This window comes from Apium graveolens, chromosome 5 (assembly GCF_009905375.1).
Source record: "Apium graveolens cultivar Ventura chromosome 5, ASM990537v1, whole genome shotgun sequence".
NCBI classification, from domain to species: domain Eukaryota; kingdom Viridiplantae; phylum Streptophyta; class Magnoliopsida; order Apiales; family Apiaceae; genus Apium; species Apium graveolens.
The window spans coordinates 312,586,064-312,610,537 of NC_133651.1; the positions used below are offsets into that span (position 1 = coordinate 312,586,064).

A 24,474-nucleotide genomic window follows, 5' to 3' on the forward strand; every position below is an offset into this window, starting at 1 on the left:
AATGTACCTTAGTTTACACTATATGAGATTTCCTAGTGTGCTTGAAGGGTACAATGATGCAAGTTGGATAGCTAAGAAGTCTGGTTCCAATGGAGTGACTGGATATGTGTTCACCTTGGCAGGTGGAGCAATATCCTGGAAGTCAAGAAGACGGACTATAGTGACTCGGTCTATATTTGAGGCTGAGTTGTGTACACTAGATGCCACGGGGATGGAGGCTGAATGGTTACACGGACTTATATCTGCGATAGTAGACCGCTTCCTGTTATTGCTATTTATTGTAATAGTCAAACAACTATCGACAAGATTAGCAGTAAAAAGCATAATACTAAAACAAAGAGATATATCCAAGTTAGACTCAAGTCTATAAGGGGTTTAGTGACTGATAGGATTATAGCTATAGAGTTCATAGGAACTCAGAATAATATAGACATATCCAAGTTAGACTCAAGTCTATAAGGGGTTTTATTATGTTCTTCATGATAATCATAAAATCTAATGATCGGAAGTTGTTCCATGATATGTGAACTTAAACTTTCATGTAAGGTTTTAAGAATTTTTCATAATGAAATTTATAGAGAATTAGAGTTAAACAATTAGTGGCTTGAAAGAGCTTGAAAAAAGAGAATGTGTTTTGTCCCACATTGAAAATAAATAAAGGAGGTATTGGCTTTATATAGTATCACACACATTGGTAGTGTACAACTACTAAGGTGTGTGATGGTGCATTATGTTCTTGTGTGCTTCACACGCATATACACACACGCGCGTGCCGCCGCCCCGCCCCGCCACACACCGGCCCGGTCGTATGCGAGGTGACCTGGGCGAGGATCTTCTTTCAAAAGTTATAACCATTCGAACTCACTTTCAGACTTCGTGCAACTGTCTTGCAGGCTTGCTTTCACTCCAATTTAATGTGATGACTATTAGACATGCCATCTTCTTTATTGAGCAAATTCCACGGGGGAAAGAGTTTCGATAGAATTTAATAAAGGGTTTGCATGATAACTCTGTATCCTTATTGTCACTGATTTTAGACAGGTCCTCCTTTCCAAATAAGCATTTTCATTGAGATCTTTAGCCTTGTGCATGTACCATTGTGAAGCATCCTGGACCTTATTCAATAAAGGATTGACAGATTTAGGCATGATGACCCCTTTTCCTGAATAATTAGGCTTATACTGGTGTATGTTTTAACAAATCTCGTATTGACAGAAAATCAAATTTGATCAAGAATAAACTAACTGAAACTAAACTAGGCTACGAGTGCTACCTAAACTTGGGTTGTGTTTGTACCTGGTGATCGGGGATTAAGTGGGGAAATAGAATAAAAAGACCCATTGGGGTGGAGGTGTGTATATATACTTGAGTTAAAGACTTTTTTCCAGTTATGATTTGGATTTTGTATCCTCATTTAAAAATTTGAATTATGTTTGAAATTGGATTTTATCTCAACTGATAATGGAAATCTGAAAGACGCTGCGATTTAAGTTTAAAATAAATTGATCAAATTATAGAAAAAACACACTTATGGAAATTAAAATCATTAAATCAGTACAAGAAATCTCAAATTTACCAATAAAAGTTGCCAACAAAAATGTATCTGTTAACAATTATCAACTGATTGCCGACCAATCTGTTACAATTCTATATCGCTCGTGCATATTTTTGTCACTAATCTCTTGTAGAATTTTACCATATATGTCACACCCTAATTAATGTACGACAACTATATTATCATATTTGGATAAAAAATACATGCAGACTCAACGAAGAAATAAATTACGTTGGTAACCAACTAATTAATTATGAGTCACAGATTAAAGTATTGTTCGAATTATGTGTTCACGTTCTGAAAACAGCAAGAAAATTTGGTGTTGGTATTTTCATTTTAAGTATATCACATGAAAGATTATAAACACAATACTCAAAACTTAGTGTCGGTAGATTTTGTATTTACCTTTCAGGTTCAAAACATACTATGAGATACACAATTAATATATTTAATTGAATTTTAATATTTGTAATGAACATATATATATATATATATAATAAATAAATGTATATTTTTTTTTAAAATAACATATGATTTTATAATAATGTATGTAAATATTTTAATAATTTAATAATAATTCTGTTCATAGTGAAGAGAAATTCATTATTTCTCTCGGGCTCATGACGAATCCTACTAGATCTACGAACAACCCGTGTTTCCTGAACATGATTACGTTTAATATTTTGATGTACATCCTGATCTTATTTCAACTTTGGTTCAATGTTATCATGTGATTCCAGATCTTCATCGAGATTTATTGTCCTCCCACTGGTTTTCTTAAAAAGTAGTTCTCACTCAAGAAATACAATGGTCTGAGCAACAAACACTTTGTTCTCATAAGGATTATAAAAACTATTCCCTTTAGTCTTACTTGGGTATCCCACAAAATAGCATTTATCCAATTTTGGTCAAAACTTATCTTTTGACCCACTTTGGTCCGAACTCGATTAAGTGTATATGCAATCGGTTCTAAAGCATACCTTGGAAACTGATTGGAAGATCCGCTTGACTCATCATCGATCTTACCATGTCCAACAAGGTATGGTTTCTCCTCTCAGAATCTTTATTCCATAGAGGTGTTCCAAAAGTAGTAACTCGTTATACAATATCCGACTCCTTCAAGAATCTCTTGAATTTGAGGTTTAAGTATTCTTCTCCACGCTCTGATCGTAAATTTTTTATACTTTCCCATGTTGCCTTTTCTATTTTGACCTTATTTTCTTTAAACACTTCAAAAGAGTCAGATTTATTCTTCATAAGACATACATATCCATATCTAATGAAGTCATCAGTAAATGTTATGAAGTAGTATAAGCTATCCCTTACCATTATAAGCATTCTACTACATACATCACAATGTATAAGTCGTAATAGTTTGGTGGCCTTTTCACCTTATCGGGTAAAAGAAGCTTTAGTCATTTTGCAAATGAGACAAGGTTTGCATCCTTCGTATAGATTCAAAATCAAACCTTTCCCAGTATTCATCTATATGTAACTCAGAAATGCGTTGATCATTTAACGACAATGCTAGAAGTAATGTTTTATTTGAGTCATCTTAAAACATATAAATTGTTAACTAATTGTGCAACATAAAAGCCTTATCACTGAAATAGAATAAAAACTGTTATCTATTTAAATAAAATGAAAAACCTTTCTTCTCCTAAAACGAAATTGATATAATATCCCCACTAAAGGCGGGCATGTATTAAAAATTTACCAAGTTCTCAACTTCGCCTGATTAGCAAAATTAGGTATGGAGTTACTCCAACTAGAGCAGCAACTTTTGCTACAATTCTAATCGATACATAAAGATTGAACATTGATGGTCTTCTTCTTTAGATCTTCTAAATAAGCTTGACAGTTTACCTTTGAATCATCCGGTTATTACCATAGAAGTGAACAGTATTCGAACATGTTTCATATTCGTATTCGGTCAACAATCCAAAAGAGATTACGTAATAACTATTCATACTGTACCACCCTAATTAAACAAGTAGATGCTACACAAGATAAGTCTTATTTATTAATGGAAGCAAAAACAAGCTAAACTTAATTTATTAAACTAATAGAAGTTTAAAATCTTCAAAATAAAGTTCTCTAACAAGATTCAAAATAATATGGGATAGAACATATCTATGACTTTATTTTGAAGTAGATAGATAAGCTAAAATTTTGGCAGCACTCATCACACCCTAGCTGTACCAGTGACTACCTGTGAAAAGAAATAAACACCAGTGAGTCAAATGTCCGGTACGAAAATATCATTAAAATGTAAAATAAATGAGTGTCTTTGATATAAATAATTAGGTATGAAAAAGAGTAATATGACAGTAAATATTTGAAGTCAAAGAAATAAACTAATCACACAAATCAAACAAATCGTTCAGAACAAGTAAGGTGGGTACTAATAAGTGCATCGTATAAAACCTTTGCTCCCTCGTAAACTCTACTGAGCAAAGAATAGAATAGTGCAAACAGTGTCTTCTCCACTTATCCACAAGAAAGATAAAATCAAAATTTTAAATATTCTCACAAACAAACAAAGGTCATGATCTTAATCATGCCTCATACCCCGAGACGTGTTCGTATGCTCACATAACTGATAAGGTTTAGTATCGAGAACACCAAAGACTATAAAAATTCCATGAGTAATTTACCCACATAGATAAGTTTAAGAGCCCATAAAAAATAATATGGAATAGAACATATCCTTGACTTTATTTTCAAGTAGATAAACAAGCTAAAATTTGGGCAGCCCTCATCACACCCCAGCTGTACCACTGACTACCTGTGGAAAGAAATAAATACGAGTGAGTCAAATGTTCAGTAGGAAAATATCATTAAAATGTAAAATAAATGAGTATCTTTGATATAAATGATTAGGTATGAAGAGGAGTAATATGACAGTAAATATTTAGAGTCAAAGAAATAAACTAATTAGACAAATCAAACAAATCGTTGAGAACAACTAAGGTGGGTACTAATAAGTGCATCATATAAAACCTTTGCTCCCTAGTAAACACTACTGAGCAAAGAATAGAATAGTGCAAACAGTGTCTTCTCCAGTTATCCACAAGAAGGATAAAGAATAAACCTTTTTTCTCCTAAAAAAAATTGATATAATATCCCCTCTAAAAGCGGGCATGTATTAAAAATTTACCAAGTTCTCAACTTCGTCTTATTAGAAAAATTAGGTATCGAGTTACTCCAACTAGAGCAACAACTTTTGCTACAATTCTAATTGATACATAAAGATTGAACATTGATGGTCTTCTTCTTTAGATCTTCTAAATAAGATTGACAGTTTAACTTTTAATCATCCGGTTATTACCATAGAAGTGAACAGTATTCAAACATGTTTCATATTGGTATTCAGTCAATAATCCAAACAGAGATTACCTAATAACTATTCATACGGTACCACCCCACTTAAACAAGTAGAGGCTACACAAGAAAAGTCTTATTTATTAATGGAAGCAAAAACAAGCTAAACTTAATTTATTAAACTAACAGAAGTTTAAAATCTTCAAAATAAAGTTCTCTAACAAGATTCAAAGTAATATGGAATAGAACTTATCCTTGACTTTATTTTCAAGTAGATAAACAAGCTAAAATTTGGGCATTACTCATCAGACCCCAGCTGTACCACTGACTACATGTGAAAAGAAATAAATACGAGTGAGTCAAATGTCCGGTACAAAAATATCATTAAAATGTTAAATAAATGAGTATCTTTGATATAAATAATTAGGTATGAAGAGGAGTAATATGACGATAAATATTTAGAGTCATAGAAATAAATTAATCACACAAATCAAACAAATAGTTGAGAACAAGTAAGGTGGGTACTAATAAGTGCATCCTATAAAACCTTTGCTCCCTAGTAAACACTACTGAGCAAAGAATAGAATAGTACAAACAGTGTCTTTTCCATTTATCCACAAGAAAGATAAAATCAAAATTTTAAATATTCTCACAAACAAACAAAGATCATGATCTTAATCATGCCTCATACCCGGAGACGTGCTCGCACTACAAGAAAAATGCAATCAGACAACGGTTGAAAGACAACGGTTAAAAAAAATACCGTTGTCCTAAAAAATACAACAACGGTGAAATGATTTTGAAAAAAAAACAGTTGTGTGAGCTTAAGGACAGACAATAGTTATCTATTAGTTCATAAACTGTTGTCTTTGTTATGCCCTCCCATGGAATCAGACAACAGTGTGCAAACTAAAAGGTTGTCTTAGAATACTAAGACAACACGCTAGAACTGTTGTTAAATAACAACCATTTATCAGATTAAGACGATGGTTTTGCTGCTTATGTTGTGTAATTTGGACAAGTGCTTATTCTTACCCTTGTCTCATTAAAAATCAAACAACTGTGCGTTTATACCATTGTTAAAAGGAAAGGCCACAGATAATGGTGTTTTAAAGCATTATATTTATAAGATTTACACGACGGATTTATAACGCGTTGTCTAAACACCACACTTTAAAAGATACTTTTAGAGGTTGTTTTGAATTATTTATTTTTCATTCTCCCTCCTATTTTAATTTAATCTCCCACAAAATTTTAACAACTCAGCAGTTTACTTTTTTCATCTATCAACTAATAGACAACGGTTTGAGATGTAAAAAACTTGTTAGAAACTTAAACACACAATGGTTTGGTTCTTCATGCATGTTGTCTAAACTCTAGGTAGAAGATGGTTTAATAGATTATCTATAAACTGTTGTCTCTGAGTAATGTTTAAATAAAAAAAATGAGTTGTATATATATTAAATCCCCAGAAAATTAATCCAAAAGTAGCCAACCAATGACTACCTAACAAAATATCATCCAACCAATATAGACTAGCAAAAAACCCTCAATCAAGTTGGCAAATCAGAATATTTCCTCAAGTCAACAACTAATTTCAATTGGATAATTCACAAACCAAATTACTTATTAAGATGTTATGTAAGCTTACTTATCACACCCAACAAATAATTACTTATTGCAGAATTTCACTCGTCAAAGCAAGTTCACTTATGGAATTGTGATGGAAGAGATAACAACACGAGATGAAAGTAGTAATATATGTCCAGCTGAGCAAAGGGTGTTTCCAAGTGGAGGCGTAAGTGCTGATGGACCTCCGACAACCCTCAGTGGCACTGGCATTGACCGAATGGCATTCTTACAGGCTAATATAACAAGAGACAACACAAAGTTTGTCAATGGAGCAATTGTGGGTGAAAGAAATGTATTCCAGGTAAGCAAATTGATAACAGTTCATAAATAAGTAAAATATCAAGAGTATTTCTTGAAGAAACTTGATGAGTTGATGTTAGATGATTACTGAGTATTTTCTTCCTCGCTGTGTCTTTCTAATACCCGTGTTCTTGACTTTTTCTGCAGCTAGAGCAGGGTCTTTTCATTGGCAGTAAGTTCCCGTTTTTTAATCGTCACCAGTTGACTTGGACCAAATTCCTCCAGCTGAAGATAGTGGAAGAAGGTGCTGGTAACCCTCCACCCCCAGTAACAAGTTGTTGGCAGAGAAGAAGGAGGGTATCATATATGAACACCTTATTCGATCAGAATTCCAACCAAAACGTTGATAAGCGACCAACAGTTTTAATTAGGCATGTCCATAAAACCAATAATGCAATCAAACAGGCTTTTCCACGAAAATGGGCAAAAACGGGAAACAATGAAATCCGGATCAATAATCACATTGGTCACTGAAAGAAAAATAAAAAAACTGAACATGGTTACAAATTTAAGATTAACAGGGTTTATGGCCCATCAACACTACTGTCCAATAATTAGATGACACTGAATCCAACCTATAAATGCCAGACAGTCCAAACAATCAAGAAAAAAGGGAGCGATAAATTAGAAAATGACAAATTCCAGTATGATAAATCATTTATAAAAATTAAAAAAAACTGCTAACTTCATATATATTAAAACAGTAATCGTAATTGACACTGATTAATTAAAATTATCAAATTTTGGCAAATAATAATTCGAGAAATAAAAAAAGATTTACGAATAAATAAATTATAGAAGGCAGAGAGGTAACTCATGCTGGGGTAATTTTCTAGACAATTTAACTTAAAAGAAGGTAATTTTTACCATCATGGGAGTTGAATCCATTCATCTTCGTCCCGCATATAACTAGCTTTTTCCTCATCAAGTTCGTCAACATCGGGAAACATTGGCAAGTGCAGCTCATTCTCAAGTTCTATTTCTACTGATCCATCATTTTCATCGTCACATTGTTCATAACAGTTCTTTTCCGGTAATTTCAACACGACATACCAATGTTTTTCAAGAGGATCATCAATGTAACAAACCTGCTTAACATGTTTCCCTAGCACGAACGGATCATTTACAAAACCTAATTTGTTCAAATTAACAATTGTATATCCCAAGTCATCTACCTTAACCCCCTGGTTCATATCTACCCAATTACAACGAAATATTGGGACTCTAAATTTGTTATAGTCCAACTCCCATATACTTGTTATAACTCCATAGTAGGTCTGTGAAGTATGTTCAATATTCTTCTCCTTACCCTGTACAAGCATTGTATCTGCAACGACACAGACACCACTACACTGAACTTGTCGAGTGTCATCACGCTCCTTGGTGCTAAACGTAACACCATTGATTCTATATCCGCTAAATGTAGGGACATTCTTGTTGGGCCCTTCAGCAATCCACCTTATCTCCTCAGGTATGTTGTTATGGTCATCCAACAATTCTGATTGAATCTATTTAAAACAAATTGATAAATATTAATTATGATGTTTGCTTAAATAAACAAATAACAAATACATTTACCAGGAAAAAATATAAACTAGGCCTATTTATGATGTTTTTATTCAAATAACAATTATACCTTTTTCCTGAACCATTTATGAAATTCTGCATTTTGCTTGTTTTTAAGCCAGACTTCATCATTTTCATGTTGTTGGTATCTTGTCATCAAAGATGCCATATGCTCGCTGCGAGAAAAATCACTTTCTTTAGTATATTAATCAAAGTGCATAAAATAATGAAATAACACACACTTAAATATCACTAACTTACTCAAAATATGGTCTAATGTTAGTTGTATTTTGGAGAAAACACAAATGTGCTAGATGCAAGTCCTCATCGCTCGGCTTTATCAATGTCGCACCAGATAGAGGTCTTGCATTCTGCTCATACTTTGCATTTTGAGACACTCCTACGGTAGATTTTTCAAAATTCACCAAACACTCCACCGCCTCTTCGGCAACGTATGCCTCAGCAATACACCCTTCGGGATGAGCCGGGTTCCGTACATATCCTTTAAACGCTTTTAGATATCTCTCGAAGGGATACATCCAACGAAGGAATATTGGCCCACAAAGTTTAACCTCTCTCACGAGATGAACTGAGAGATGGATCATCACATCAAAGAACGAAGGGGGAAAGTGCTTTTCAAGCTGGCACAATGTTTCCACTAACTCACTCTGCATTTTTTCCAACTTGTCTACATTGATCACTTTACTGCAAATTGCCTTGAAGAAAAGGCAAAACCTAATAATTGTGCACCTGACTTGTTTTTGTAATACTGATCGAATTGAGATTGGAAGCAAATGATGCAATATCGTGTGACAATCATGAGATTTCATTCCAACAAGCCGAAGATTTTCCATGTTTACAAGATTCTTAATATTTGAACAAAATCCATCTGCCAACTTCATTTTAAGAAATGATGAGCAAACTGTTTTTTTTCTGCATGCGTTAAGTTCCATGATGCCAACAGCACCTTTTCTTTCTTTCCAGGAGTCTTAGGTCTCAGCTCCGTTCTTATTCCCATTTCAGCCATATCAAGACGAACAGATTCCCTATCTTTTGTCTTCCCCGGAATATTTAGTAAAGTTCCAACAAGGGCTTCGCATATATTTTTCTCGATGTGCATCACATCGAGAACATGCCTAACTGGCAAAAATTCCCAATACTCAAGTTGGAAGAATATTGAAACCTTTTTCCAAACAGGTCTAGGTTCACCTTTCTTCCATCGTGGTTGCCGTTGTTTCTTTCCAAATACATGGGCCCTTAAATGCTGTACTCTTTGAAAAACCTCTTCTCCGGTTAATGGAACAGGGGCGACCCCCTTCTCCACAGTGTTATCAAAAGCTGATTTCTGCCTTCTATAAGGATGATTACGGGGCAACCATCTTCGATGCCTCATAATCACCGTCTTACGGTAATTAACCAACCTAGTAGCTTTCGTTTCATCAATACAAATAGTACACGCATTATACCCTTTAATAACATTTCCTGACAAGTTCCCTAAGGCAGGATAATCACTTATTGTCCATAATAAAATGCCCCTAAGCATGAAAGACTCTTTCTTATAAGTGTCGTACATTTGTTTCCCATGCCACAACTCTTGCAGATCTTCTATTAGTGGTTGAAGGAACACGTCGATATCATTTCCAGGGTCAGTCGGTCCAGATATTAACAAGCAGAGCATAATATACCTTCTCTTCATACAAAGCCATGGAGGAAGGTTATAAATTGATAGCAAAATAGGCCAGCTTGAGTAATCAGTACGGTTTCCATGAAAAGGATTGAAACCATCGGAAGATAAAGCTAATCGAAGGTTCCTAGTCTCTGATGCAAAATCAGGCCATTTTTGGTCGACATCCTTCCATGTTATTGAATCAGCCGGATGCCTCATTTTACCATCCTTTTGTCGCTCGGTGTCATGCCACGTCATGTCCTTTGCAATGTGAGGTGTATTGAATAAATTTCGTAATCTTGGTATCAGCGGGAAATACCATAGAACTTTAGCAGGGACCCCTTCAAGTTCATCTCCTTTTTTGTTCAATTTCCATCTAGAGGCCTTACATACGCGACAAGTAGTTTGTTCTTCATCTAAATCGCCATGGTATAAGAGACAATTATTCGGACATGTGTGTATCTTTTCATACCCCATTCCTAATTCACATAAAGTTTTTTTTGCTTCATTGAAGGAAGAAGGGATGTTGTTGCCTTCTGGAAGTAAAGAGCCAAGTAATAACAGAATATCACTGAAGCATGAATCAGACATACCATGCTTCACTTTCAAGTTGTATAACTGGACCAGAGCTTTCATCTTAGTGTACCTCCCACATCCAGGATAAAGAGGTTGATGTTCACCTTTAACATGGTTAATGAAATCAGAAGTGTCGGTTTCGTCAGAACTTTCATCAGAAGACATATCATCGTCGTCGTCCTCGTCACGTTCACCCATTCTTGAGGTGCCTTGATTGATAGATTTCGAAGTGTCGGTTTCATTAGAACTTTCTACAGAATTATTCTCCCCGTGCCATATCCAACGTGTATAAGTTTGATCAATACCATTTTGAAAAAGATGGTTTTTAACTATCTGCGCTCTCCATGATTTACTATGTGTTCAGTTTACACATGGACAACTGATTTTTTCTGCATTATAACCATTCTCAAATGCAAATATTAACAAATCTTCCACTCCTTTTTTGAACTCTTTCGTTCTTTTATCCGCTTTTAACCATGACCTATCCATCTTTTAAAAGTCTGAATAGAACCTCAAATTCAGACTAAATTATGAAATCTTTAAATTTCCCCAAAATCTTTATAACTGAACCCTAATTGAAGTAAAAAAGGCATCAAAATGAAATCAAAACAGAGGACTTATATAACCCAAATGCATAAATTAAAGTACTTACCTGTCCTTATAGCTTCTTAAAAATGAATTGTGAAGTCTTTATATTTCCCCCAAATCAATATGAACCCTAGTTCAGAATCACAAAAGAATGAATTCATCAAAATGAATTCAAAAGAGAGTACATATAAACCCGACTTCATAAAAGACTGTACTTACCTGTTCAAGTGTGAAAATAAATTTAAAACCCGAGATCTTGATGTCTTGGAATCTTGATGTGACATGGATTTGATATCTAGATTTGAGGACTTGAGGGTATGAGCACGATTTTGAGCATATATTTGAGAGTATTAGCCCGAATTTGAGCATAGATTTGAGAGTATTATGGATTTGAGAGCACATGGACATGGATGAACGGCCTAACTACCAAGTAAATAAATGTGTTCTTGTTCCGACAGATACATATGTCTGAACAAATATATGTCTGAAATAAAAAGTAATTAATAATATGTTTAAGTCTCAACTAAATTATTATATAAAAAATACATGGCTCATAAATTAAAATATTTTGAATAATATTAATTCATTTATTCTCTAGGACCACAATAATTTGGATTTTATTTATTTGAATAAATTAATATAGAGGAATAAATTATATAATTTATTAAAAAATAAATAATCACAAATTATTTTAACGAAATAGTATGTCGGTAATAAGAATATCGAATTTATATTACACGAAAAATTGTGAAGATGTTCTTTAATAGATATTAGTGTAGTTTGAATCGTTTAGAATGTCTTTATTATCATTTTCAATTTCAATATTTTTTATATTATTAGTGTTAAACGATCGGTAAATAAATCATCTAATTATCTTTAGTTTGTTATTTGTTTTTACAACTTGATCGTATCGACAATTGGGAGTTCCGAACTATATATTGTTTTACATAATAGTGTTTTTGAAAAACTATTGCCCAACACTAGATTAAATACTTGTTTGTAAACTGTTACATATAACTCACTAGCGATAAGTTCGACTTTTTGGAGTTGATATCCCATGTTTATCGATATTTTCTAAATTTGTAAATATTTTCGATGATCCAATTATACGGATATTTAAATCACCCTTTCAATGATCCAAACATATGGATGTGCTTCGAATATGAATATGATTATCATATACAATATTGATACCTTTTCTAGAAAAAGATGTTCCGATGTGTTTTTATATTAATTGAATCTTTCTTATTAAGCATATTCATCAATTATTCTAAACATTATACTTTAAACCCTATCTTAACCCCGAATAATTTTTTTTATTGTAGGTAACCCGCAGCCGCTACCCTTCAGGTGCACACTGGGTAAACCCTACGGGTTCACGCAATAGCCTGCAAACCACGTGAACCAAGCTAAACCGCATTTAGGGACAAACTCTAACTCAGGAGGCATAATCATAAATTCTCCTCCCCTAGTGATCCTTATATCGTAACCGTAACCCCTTATAAGTCACCTTATCAGTCGACCCTACTTATAAGTTGAATTTACGACTTATAAGCTGATAAGTTGAATGTTAGTAACGACGTACTTTGTTCTGAATATATTTTGATTTTTTCTTCTTCATCAACTTTATTTTATAAAGTTATGTTTCAAGATGTCAATCTAATCAAAATTTATTAATTTTAATTAGATGTTGAATTGTTGAATTATAATTTTAGTGAAAATAAATGTAAAACTATTTTATTGAAAGTTGAAAAAGACTTTCATTCATAAGAAAAAAGAATTACTATCGTTGGGATCTGATTCTACTGCAGAATCAGATCCCAACGATAGTAATTCTTTTTTCTTATGAATGAAAGTCTTTTTCAGCTTTCAATAAAATAGCTTTACATTTATTTTCACTAAAAACATAATGCAACAATTCAACATCTAATTAAAATTAATGAATTTTGATTAGATTGACATCTTGAAACATAACTTACTTATCAACTTATAAGTCGTAAATTCAACTTATATTTATTAAATATTAAAATTAAGGACATACGGTTTTAGTTCCAGTTTTGGCCAAAAAATGTCCCAAACCAAACTGTGCTCCACCCTAGTTACAACTCCATCTTTAATTATTTTAAAATTTTACAAAGAGAAACTTAATATCTTTAATTATTAGTTGTTTAATAAATTTTTATTCACAAACGTCTCTGTCAGCGTAATCTACGTTTATTTATAGTAATATTCTTAATTATTATTATTATTTGTTTATAGTGATATAATCGAAGTCTTCGAATCAGATTATCGAACTTTTAAGGTACCAAAAATTTAACTTTTATGGATTACGTCAAATGTTTTATCAACATATGTGCACTCGCAAACATCGAACATTTAAAAATTAAAAGTTTTACAATAGATTATTCTTATTTTTGTTTTAGATTATAGACAACGGTTTAGGACAAAAAACTCTTGTTGGAAAATATATGAGACAACGGTGTGTGTAAGAAACCGTTACACAACTACTATTTAAATAATATAGCATACGATAACGGTATCCTGTAAGAACCGTTATGTGATAGTTGATCTTACAACAGTTACTATATCTCCAAATATATGGATAATTTATATATATTTTAATTTTTGATTTTTAGGTTTTAAAAAAATTAAATAATAACAGATTTTGTTGATCATTGGATTAAACCAGATCTGTATCTAGGCCGTTGGTTTGAAGTGAATTTTTTTCATTTTCCCTCTCTTTTAAATTTCATCTCCCCCCTTTATTTTTTAGTATCCCCCCGAAATATCCCCTCAAAAACTTTACTCCCCAACCTCCTTCTTCCCCATCAGTTACTCCTCGTCATAACTCCCCAACCCCCTTCTTCCCCATCATCAGTTACTCTTCTTCACGGCGATCTTCTTCACACAATCTTCTTCCTCTTCTTCACACAATCTTCTTCCTCTTCTTCCATTCGATTATACTGGTATGTTTCTAATTCAATTAGAGACCGTAAAGCCCTCATCTATATTTGGGGGTTTTTGATTTTTACATGTTTTTAATAAGTTTCTAAGATGCTATTCAATTTATTTGGGGTTTTTTGATTTATTTTAGAACTATAAAACCCTCTTCAATTTATGTTGGGGTTTTTTATTTTTAACTCAATATTTTATGAGATTTAAATGTTGCATGCTCTGTTTGATGGTATTGTGGAGTGTCTTTGCTTTGCGGAATGTTGCATGCAATGTTTGATGTTATTGTGGAGTGTCTTTGGTTTGTTTTATTATGTAAATTTTGCATGCAATTGTGGAGTGTTGAGTGTTGATGATGAAACCCCTGGTTTTAAACTGTAATTATCTCATGATGAAACCCCCGGTTCTTGCTATTCTCTTGTTTTTTGTTCCAAATGGATATTAACAGGGTGCTAATTTCTGTTTGAAATCTTGTAACTGTGCTAATTTCTTGTTTTTTGTTTCATGTTTCTATTGATTTTTGAGATGAAATTACTGGTTTGTTTGTTATAACTCTGCAGTCGATTAGTTAGTTGAATGTGCCCTGTGTTACTGTCCTATAATAAATGGATAATTTATCTTTATTCACATGCCGTAAGTTATACGATTATAAGCTAGATTTTATTGGTAGTTGAATGTTTGTTTGTGTACATCTCTGGTTAGTTTAGGCACTCAAAGTGTGTCATTTTAAGTAAAATTTATAATACGCTTTTAAGTGGGAAAGTTAAGATATCTCAGATGGTTATTCTTTTGTTGTTTTTAGGTTCTTTTACCTGTAATGTCTTTGAGTTTTATTGAGTTTACTTTCATGTTAATGTTGTACTTATTCCTTGTTTGTGTACTTCATAGGTTATGGCTACTCCTAAGAAGAAGACCAAGGCAGATAAGGGAAATTTGAAAAAGAAAGCGTCTCACAGGAATGGGTTCAAAAAGACACGATCTTCACCCCATCCAAGGACAATGAGTGTGCTAAGGGCTTTAAGAAAGACAAAGTCCACGAATAGCGAGACCTCCACTCCATTGAGTTCTCCCCCAAAAACTGTGAAGAAGGCCATTTCTGAAAACTTACAAAAGAAAATATCAAAGAAAAGAAAACGAGAAAAAGTTGTTACCAAACCGGACAATACTCAAGGACTAAAACTATTGAAGCGAGGCTGTGTAACGATGCACCGAATTGTGAAATGCAAGATCCGAGGGATCAAACTTACTGTGTCTTTTAATGCAAAAGGAGAGCCATATGGTGAAGAAGGTAAAGAGATGCAATCATATATTGGAGTTTTGGCAAGAACCAAAACCCCGATCTGGCATGATTCTTGGAAATGTGTTCCTAAAGAGACAAAGACAAAAAATTGGGACTGTGTGCAGGTAAAATGAATATAAATAATTTCCATCATTTTAACTTTTATTTTTATTATTTGTTCTTCATTAACTAGCACCTTTTAACTTTAAATTTGTTGGTATATGTACGTAGATGGCTTATGTTGTACCTGAGTCTGCAAAAAAGTTGGTATTCAGATCGGCCGGGGCAAAATGGAGGGAATTTAAATATCGGCTGACCAAGTACTACATTCTTCCTTATCTGGATCAACCTCAATTTTTTGCACATCCTCCTGCAGATTTTACTTTTATAGAAAAATCACACTGGGACATATTTGTTGCTGACCGCACGTCGCTTGAGTTTCTGGTATATTTCTACTTAGCTTTATTCATTTTAATATTTACTTAGTTATGATCTTCTAACCTTATTGCTGCTTTTTATAAAGAAAATTCATAAAGAACAACAAGAAAGAAGGAAGCTGAGTAAATATCCACATCGAATGTCTGGAAAAGGTCTTGCTAATCTCGAGAATGAATGGGTTAGTGAAATGAAATAACAAGCACATTTTTTGCTTCATATTAATTTTACAAGCATGTTTATGTTATTACTAAGGTGATCCTTTACATGTAAATGTAGACTGAATCTCATCCAGATGCAGAGGAAGTAGATCGGTCAGACACTTGGATCCTAGCAAGGATGGACGAAGATGGTAATTTTTTAAATGATAAAGTTGCAGAAAAAGCCAAGGAAATTGTAAGTTATTAATATAATTGTCCATTCTATTTGATGCACATATTTGTGTATTTTTTAATAAGGAACTGAAGTTTCAAAAGTTAAATTTTAATAAATTATATACACATGAAGCCTTTCTATAGTTTATCTTTTTCTATTACAATGTATAATTAGAATTAGTGGTCTCTAGTTTAACTTAGGATTTGTTTGTATGCCTTTAGTGCTAGTAGCATGTTGATTGTATCATATTTAATATTAGTAGTTAATTATATATTTTAATAATCCCCTGTTCACTAAGAGAGTCAAATACACATGTTTATATTGAAAATTGGTTCATAATATTAAATGTCTAGATTTTGTATTCTGTGTTGGTTAATATTTTATTTTAACATTTTTTTATCCTTGGATTAGTTTGTCAATGAATGTACTTACTAGGTCCCCTGTACCACCAAGTAAACTAAGTTGTCTCTTGTGCTTGCAATTGAATCTATTAAATTAAATATATTAAAGGATGAATGTGCTTATAACTAGTAAAAACAAATTGGTGTTAGTTGTGTAATATTTTAATTAAAGGATGAATGTGCTTAAAGGATGTATGTGCTTATGGTGAAAAATGTTACTGAATTTTTTGTAGAAAAAGATGAAGGAGGAGGTTAAGGAAGGAAAGCTTAAAGTTGAAGGTACTAATGATGTGTTAACAATGGCGCTCGGTAAGCCTGAGCACGGAGGCAGAGTACGTGGTCAGGGAATTCATGTGAAGCAGTCGGTTTATTTTGATCTTCCGAGGGAAAAAAAAGCGAGGACAGTGGAAGAAAGGGTACGTGAGGCAATTCAAAAGTACATGGCAGAGGAGACTCCAAAAATTATTAAAGAGAGAGATGCATTTTGGGCTGCTGAATTTGAAAAATACAATGCACATTCATCGAAAAATGGTGTACAATATGATGGTAGTCCGAAACCAAATTCCCAGCAGGCAAGCTGTCACTCTAAGGGTGGGGTTGATGTGGATGTGGATGTGGCTGTAGGTGATCATAAAAATGTGACATTGATAGATAATTTGTTTGTGGATTTAGCGGTGGAGCTTGAGGATAATAAAAAGGTGGCAGGTGAGGATGATAATGGAAGGGCTGTTGAGGAAATGAAAGTGGATTCTTCAGGTGGTTCTGTATGCCGATTGGCTGTTGGATCGTTGAGCAACATTGTTGCTTGTGCAACAATTGATGAAGTACGCGTTTCCGAAGGACATGAGAAGACTATCCATGGAGTAAGTCTTGGAGAAAATAACGCAAGGGTGTCTATCACTAAAGTCATTCAAGGAGATGCTAAGATTCCCTTCCCTATCGGGAATGAAATTTTGACTGTTCAAGAAGCCATGGGAACTTTTATTGCATGGCCGAGAAACATGATAATTGCAGGAAACAATAGCAGTACTTCTCATGTTTTGGCCGCCAAGGTCAGAATGTTTTTTTAGTATGGTTAATATATGTACTATGTGTTTGTTTAGTCTGTTTTTTTAATTATTTTTATTTGCAATTGTTTTAGAAAACCAAGAAAGCCCGTGCTAAGAAAATGAAGAAGACGTATAAAGTAATTGAAGATGTTGAACCAGAGCTTGTTGTTCAAATTGGTCCGAATTATCCTTCTGCAATGAAACGTTTGTGGACATGGGCAAAGGAAGCCTTGAGTGGTGGCCGAACAATTTCTTTTGAGCTAAGCAAAGAAGCATTTGGCTTTACAAAGAAGCAAATCATGTTCTTATCTGATATACATGCAGTGTGCTCTGGCGGTGAAATGGCCGGCTCTGTCATTTGCCTTTTTATTCAGTAAGCTTTTCATTCAAAGTTTTTTTTTGGAGTATATAGCCTTGGAATAAATATGACAATCTTTACTAAGGACTGCTTAATTTAATTTGTAGCTTCTTGAATGAATATGTGAAGAAGCATAAGATGGTCAACATGATTAGCTTTGTAGATCCAGGCACAATCGGTGCCATTGGATGTGGCAGTGCAGTGCAGAGGTCGCGTGAATTGTGTACAAGATTTAAAGATTCTAGGAAAGGGCAGCATTTTCTCCTGCCGTACAATGATGTGTAAGTATTTTTACTATCCCAAGCTATTAAGTTGTTAAGCATTGCCAGTTTTTTATTAATTTTTTCAAGAATTTAGCTTTAATTTTGTAAGGAATGGGTTCAATTGTATAGTTAAACTCGATAATATTTGTTGAAATTTATATTAATTGCATTGGTTCAGTATAAACGTAATCAAATGCCTTGACAGTTTTGAAGTTAATATAAAAGTAATCAAATGGCTTACACTATTTAATTGATTTTGTTATTAGATGTTAGGTTTGTTTCTCAGACAGGGGAAATTGTATAGTTCAACCTCATAATATTTCAAGTTCAAATTTGATGATAATTGTATAGGTTCAGTTTTAAAGTTGATTTATTTACTGGAATTTAAATTTTATCAGTATGAGCCTTCAATTTTTGATGTTATACCTGATCATGTTTATTACAGTAAATTACACTCTACTAGTATCACATTTTAGATTATTTTTCACAAATAGTGAGTTTAAATAATTTTTAGGTTGATTTTAATTCAATAGAAATGTAATTTTTTTTTATGATATTTAAGTTGTTTGAGTGACAAAAAAGCATCAAATTTAGGCTTTACTATTTAACAAGCACCTCTGTTTATTTTTTGTAGCAACCACTGGACCCTGACAGTTGTCAATCCAGACGCAGAGGTAGTCTACTATATGGACCCTCTTAAACGCCGAATTGCAAATGGAGAATGGGTGGATGTTGTCGACAAGTAAGAGTTCACGTTATAAAATTTGATTATTAAGTCTTAACTTATAAATCTTGTCCGACCATATTTTGTAGTGGTTATTTTGTATTTTGATATATCTCGTTTTGGTTGCAGTGCCATTAAAATGTACAAGGAGGATTTGAAAAAGGTTTCGAAGAAGAAAGTATTGTGGGAGAACATGGCGGTATTTATTTATTTTTGTGATCATATATTAATTATGTTATTAAAGGAGACTGGATATTTTAAATGATTTTTTGTTTGATATTTTAGGGAGTTCCAGTGCAAACCGGGAACAAGGATTGTGGCCTGTTTGTGATGCGATACATGATGGAAATCATTCATGATAAGGAGCTGGACTTTGCTAATAAGGTGACAATTGACTATCTATGGGCCTTTTCATCCACTTTGTATTTACTCTTATAAGGGCAGAACATGTTACTTATACAAAATTTTGGATCATATTTCAGTGGCTGCGTAGATCAAACCTGGTTTACACTGAGGATGACATCAACGAGATCAGGGTTGAGTTTGCAAAATATTTTATGAAACATTGTGCAAGCTAGGTCCTCGCCTTTCTTTTCTTTTGAACTTATCGTAAACTTGATGTTTTATGTATGTAGTTGGTGACAAGTAGACTCGTTTGAACTTATCGTATGTTGACAAGTAGACTCGTTTGAACTTATCGTATGTTGACAAGTAGACTCGTTTGAACTTATCGTAAAGTGGATGTTTTATGTATGTAGTTGGTGATAAGTAGACTTGCGATAATGTATTTTGTGTTCGGTGGATTGCTGGTAGTTTGGTAGGTAGATCTGGTTGTTTTGGATTGTTGAACGGATGGATTATGGTATGGTATGGATTATGGTATGGTAGTGAATTGGTTTTGTTTTGGCGGGGGCCTAGATTATGGTATGATTTTGTTTTGGATTATGGTATGGATTATGGTATTTTTATTTTGGCAGGGGACTAATTTTTGTGGTTTTTATGCAGCTGGTTTTAATTAAATATGAAATTGATATGCAAAATGCATATACCTAATAAGATAATGGTTTTTTAAACTGTTGTCTATTACTTAGTAAACTGTTGTGTTACAAATATTTCTTCAATGGTTCCCGAAAAGTAATTCGTTATCTCTTTTGCATTATAACACCACCCTAAAACTGTTGTCTAAAAGATACTTATATTACTACCTCTGAAAATAACTGTTGTTGTTCTATTATATAAATAATAGATGGATAAAATAACTGTTGTTTGGAAAAGATATTTAAAATTGGAAAGAAAATTTAGAACTTTCTCTTGACGTAAATAAACCGTTGTTTATTACTAAGAAAACTGTCATGTTAAAAATGTTCCAACAATTGTTTTTCTAAAACAACCGTTGTGTCATCGAGATTGTAACCAGTGTTAAACACTGTTGTTGAATCTCCCTTATTACAACTGTATTAACAACCGTTGTCCAACCTTCGATCACACGAGTGTTGGATAGACAACGGAAAAACTACCTTTCAGACAACGAAAAAAAACAGTTGTATGATTACAAAAATTTTGTAGTATATGCACGACCGATATAGAATTGCAACAGATCGGTAATAGAACAAATAATACTGATCTACGATCATAACAGATTAGTAAGGAAACAAAGATAACGTATCCATAGTTATTAACCGAATACTAACGGAATACAAATAGGGCTGAAATGGGACCATGCGGTTTGCTTTACTAATCCCTTAGTAAACTATTAGTTTCCTGTTAGTATTCTATAGTTATATATCTGTTGGCAATTCATTAGTAATTCCGTTATAACTTTTGGTTTTGCCAACAGAAAATTTCGTTGGAAACATTTCATTACTCACCAGTTTGGAAACAGTTGATGTTGTGTATACTTTTCAAAAGTTTGAAATTGGTCGGCAAATTAGTTGATAATTGTTAACAGATAGATTTTTGTTGGCAACTTTTTTTGTTAAATTTGAGATTTCTTGTACTGATTTAATGATTCTAATTTCCATAAATGTTTTTTTATATAATTTGATCAATTTATTTTAAATTAAATCGCAGCGTCTTTCAGATTTCCATTATCAATTGAGATAAAATCCAATTTCAAACACATTTCAAATTTTTAAATGAGGATACAAAATCCAAATCATAACTGGAAAGAAGTCTCTAACTCAAGTATATATACACACCTCCACCCCAATGGGTCTTTTTATTTTATTTTCCCACATAATCCCCGATCACCAGGTACAAACACAACCCAAGTTTAGGTAGCACTCGTAGCCTTGTTTAGTTTTAGTCAGTTTATTATTGATCGAATTTGATTTTCTGTCAATATGAGATTTGTTAAAACATACACCAGAATAAGCTTAATTATTTGGGAAAAGGGGTCATCATGCCTAAATCTGTTTTGAAAATATTTCTTTTTAAAATATTTTATAATGCTGCTATTTAACCTAACTCCGATCTATAATATCAAAAGAAATATAACTTATAAATCCCAAATTCTAAAACCACATAAAATTTAGTTAACAAAAAATAATAGTTTATTCTCTATCACATTTTAGAGTGATTTAAATATATAACTAACAAATATGTGAATTATATATAACTGGCTTATAGAATATAAAAGAAATTTTATTAATTTACAAAAGTAACATATAAATCTTTAAGTACATAACTTTATAAAAAGTAGGTAAATATAAATTATACACTCATTGAACAAGAATTGCACACAATAAATTCTAACAATAATTTGATAAATGGGCTCCATCCAAGGATTTGAGGGTCTCACTGCTGATCTTATGTAAAATAGATCAAAAGAATGAAGGATAGTACCTATATATCTACGTGGGCTATTGTCATGGATTTAATGAGCTCAATTGGTGAAATTTTAAGACATACAAATGATACCTTTAATAGAGTCATATTGTTGGATACAAATAATACCTTTAATAGAGTCATATTGTTGGGTCCTTGTTGATGTTAGGTAATTTTAAATTAAAATATCAAAATGAAGTCATGAGACAAGTAAATTATAAGAGAAATTAATGCAAGATTTGATTGAGACTCAAAAATGAATCACATTAGTTTGAGCTTATGTTTTGAAGGTTCTTTTTATTTAAAACCAACAAGAAAATGAAAAAAATTAAGCATACTCAAAATTTTGTTGCCTTGCAAAATTGCAATACGTGCATGCAGAATCAAGAACTTAGACAAGTACAGGTAGATGAGATTAAGTGATTAGATTAAATATTCCCAAATACCTCCTTAAGCAATTTTCACACCGAAGAGCATGACACTATTCTCCGGTGCTTTCCTGGAATCAGTTATGTTCAAGTCACTGTCACCCTCGATATCCATCTCGAGCCTGGTATCTGCATTTCCGCTGTGATTCGGTTCAACGCCAAAGTTCTGCACCCCTTCCTTCGAATGCAATTTTTCGCCATCACCAATGACATATTTTCCCCTGTTAGCTTCCTCAACTTGTACTCTATTAGCATTATATTCCACATCAATTGCAAAATAAGTGTGAACAGCTGACCCCGTCTCAAAAAGCTCACACTTGAAGAAAATAACTTTGTCCGCTGATCTCAGATCCTTTGCTCGCACAAAATCTTTCCAGCCACTAGATAAGACATAACTGTTACTTCCCTTCCAGACACTTGATCGCACAAAATCTTTCCAGCCACTAGATAAGACATAACTGTTACTTCCCTTCCAGACACCATAGCGAAAATTCCAGAGTGTCATCGACTGGTCATAGAAAGCTAGCTTATGGGAATCGCATGGGAAGCAACTAGCATACATTTTCGGAATTACAATTCTGTAGAGCATACCTACGTCGCTAGCAGTAAGTACCTTTTCAAATATACAGGTACGTGTACAATCTTGTTGCCTCTGTGCCTGGAAAATATTGACAGACCTGCAAGAAAGGCTACCAGCAGTGCAGACTTGTTTCAGAATATTTGGTTCTTGTGCAATTGTTTCTGTCTTTCGCAAGCTTTCATCGACACTATCATATGCCATCTCTGCTTCCTCCTCTGTCTTAAAAATCCCTATGCAAGTCCAGTTATGATTTACAAAAACATGTGCTACCCAGTTCCCATTCATTAGAGCAACGACTCCCTTAGAACTCGAACTACGGATAGTTTTATCATGCCTTGCACGCTTAGTACATGATTGATTATGACTCAAACTGTTCGAACCTGAAGCTTTGCCGAACATATGTGCTGTAACATTCATGAGATCCTTCATTGTTTACTGCAATCACAGGAAAGTTAGTAAATGAAACAAGTTAATACATTTCATTCCTAAACTATGGAAACCTGCAGAGAAAATGATCTGCAGCAAGTAACTCATATTTAAAGTCCAAACTAGAAACCGGAAAGGAAAAAGATTTGAAGAAAACACATCCATACTTATGATTTAAAATGAAATATAGAATATAATGTATTTTTTAACATAAGAATAAAAAGAGATCTCATTTATGTATTTATTAATTAGCTCAACTAAAAAACTACTTTTGGAACTATATTTTGTGCATTCTACATTTTCCAACTCTCTCATCACAGTCACACTCGGGGGAGGATCTAGTAAGGGGCTATGTGGGACATGTGTCACCCTCAAACAAAAATTTATATTTTTTGTAATTAAATTTTTTAATTATTATTTTTTTTGAAAATATATGAAAATGTCTTCCGAAAATATAAAGTTATAAAGGTATATTCACAAAATATGATCCATATATCACTGGAATTTAATTCCTGGATCTCTCACAGCCAAACTAATACAGGGGGTTCTCATACATCAAACATGCATCAGATGTCTAAAAATTCACAATTAAATGAGAAGAATAAATGTAAAAACCGCCCATGATAGGCACAAATATGCTTTAATCAATACAAAAAATGTCTCCTATTACACAATTACTATAAATTTGACTAGACATTACACATTGGATTTAAAGTAAAATGATCAAATAACCTCGAAGAACTCATGACACACAAAACCCCCAGTACACAATCAATAATTAAATCAAATTGGTTCACACATATATATTTAAAACTTAATAAAATCTATAAATATGGCATATAACTATCTTGTAAGAGCTAAATCATGATTGAAATAATGACAATAAAACTTACACAAATAGGTGTTAAATTCTTCTCAAGTTGGTGAGCTCTAAGACAGATCTCTTAGAGGGGCTGGTGCTTATAGTTAACAGCTAATAGCAGGAAAGAAGCCACTAACCAAGAAAAGAATTTAATTATTTTCAAAAAAAGAAAAGAAAAGAATTTAAATGAGATTTCGAATATTTTGTGATTAAATCATTGATGTCAGATTCTTTAAACTAGTCACCAATATTTCAAAATATGTTATATACTATTTTGTTATCAATTCATAGTTATATTGTTCATCCTTA

General features: G+C 33.0%; 2 protein-coding genes across 2 annotated transcripts; both read right to left on the reverse strand.

Annotated features, from left to right (window-relative positions):
* Nucleotides 1-9,275: 9,275 nt before the first annotated feature.
* On the reverse strand, nucleotides 9,276-10,817 carry LOC141661267 (uncharacterized). Its single transcript, XM_074468251.1, has one exon. It carries the CDS (start codon nucleotides 10,815-10,817, stop codon nucleotides 9,276-9,278), a length of 1,542 nt encoding a protein of 513 aa, XP_074324352.1.
* An 11,502-nt stretch (nucleotides 10,818-22,319) lies between these two features.
* Nucleotides 22,320-23,306, reverse strand: LOC141661268 (AP2/ERF and B3 domain-containing transcription factor At1g51120-like). The gene has a single exon (XM_074468252.1). It carries the CDS (start codon nucleotides 23,304-23,306, stop codon nucleotides 22,320-22,322), a length of 987 nt encoding a protein of 328 aa, XP_074324353.1.
* Between the last annotated feature and the right edge of the window lie 1,168 nt (nucleotides 23,307-24,474).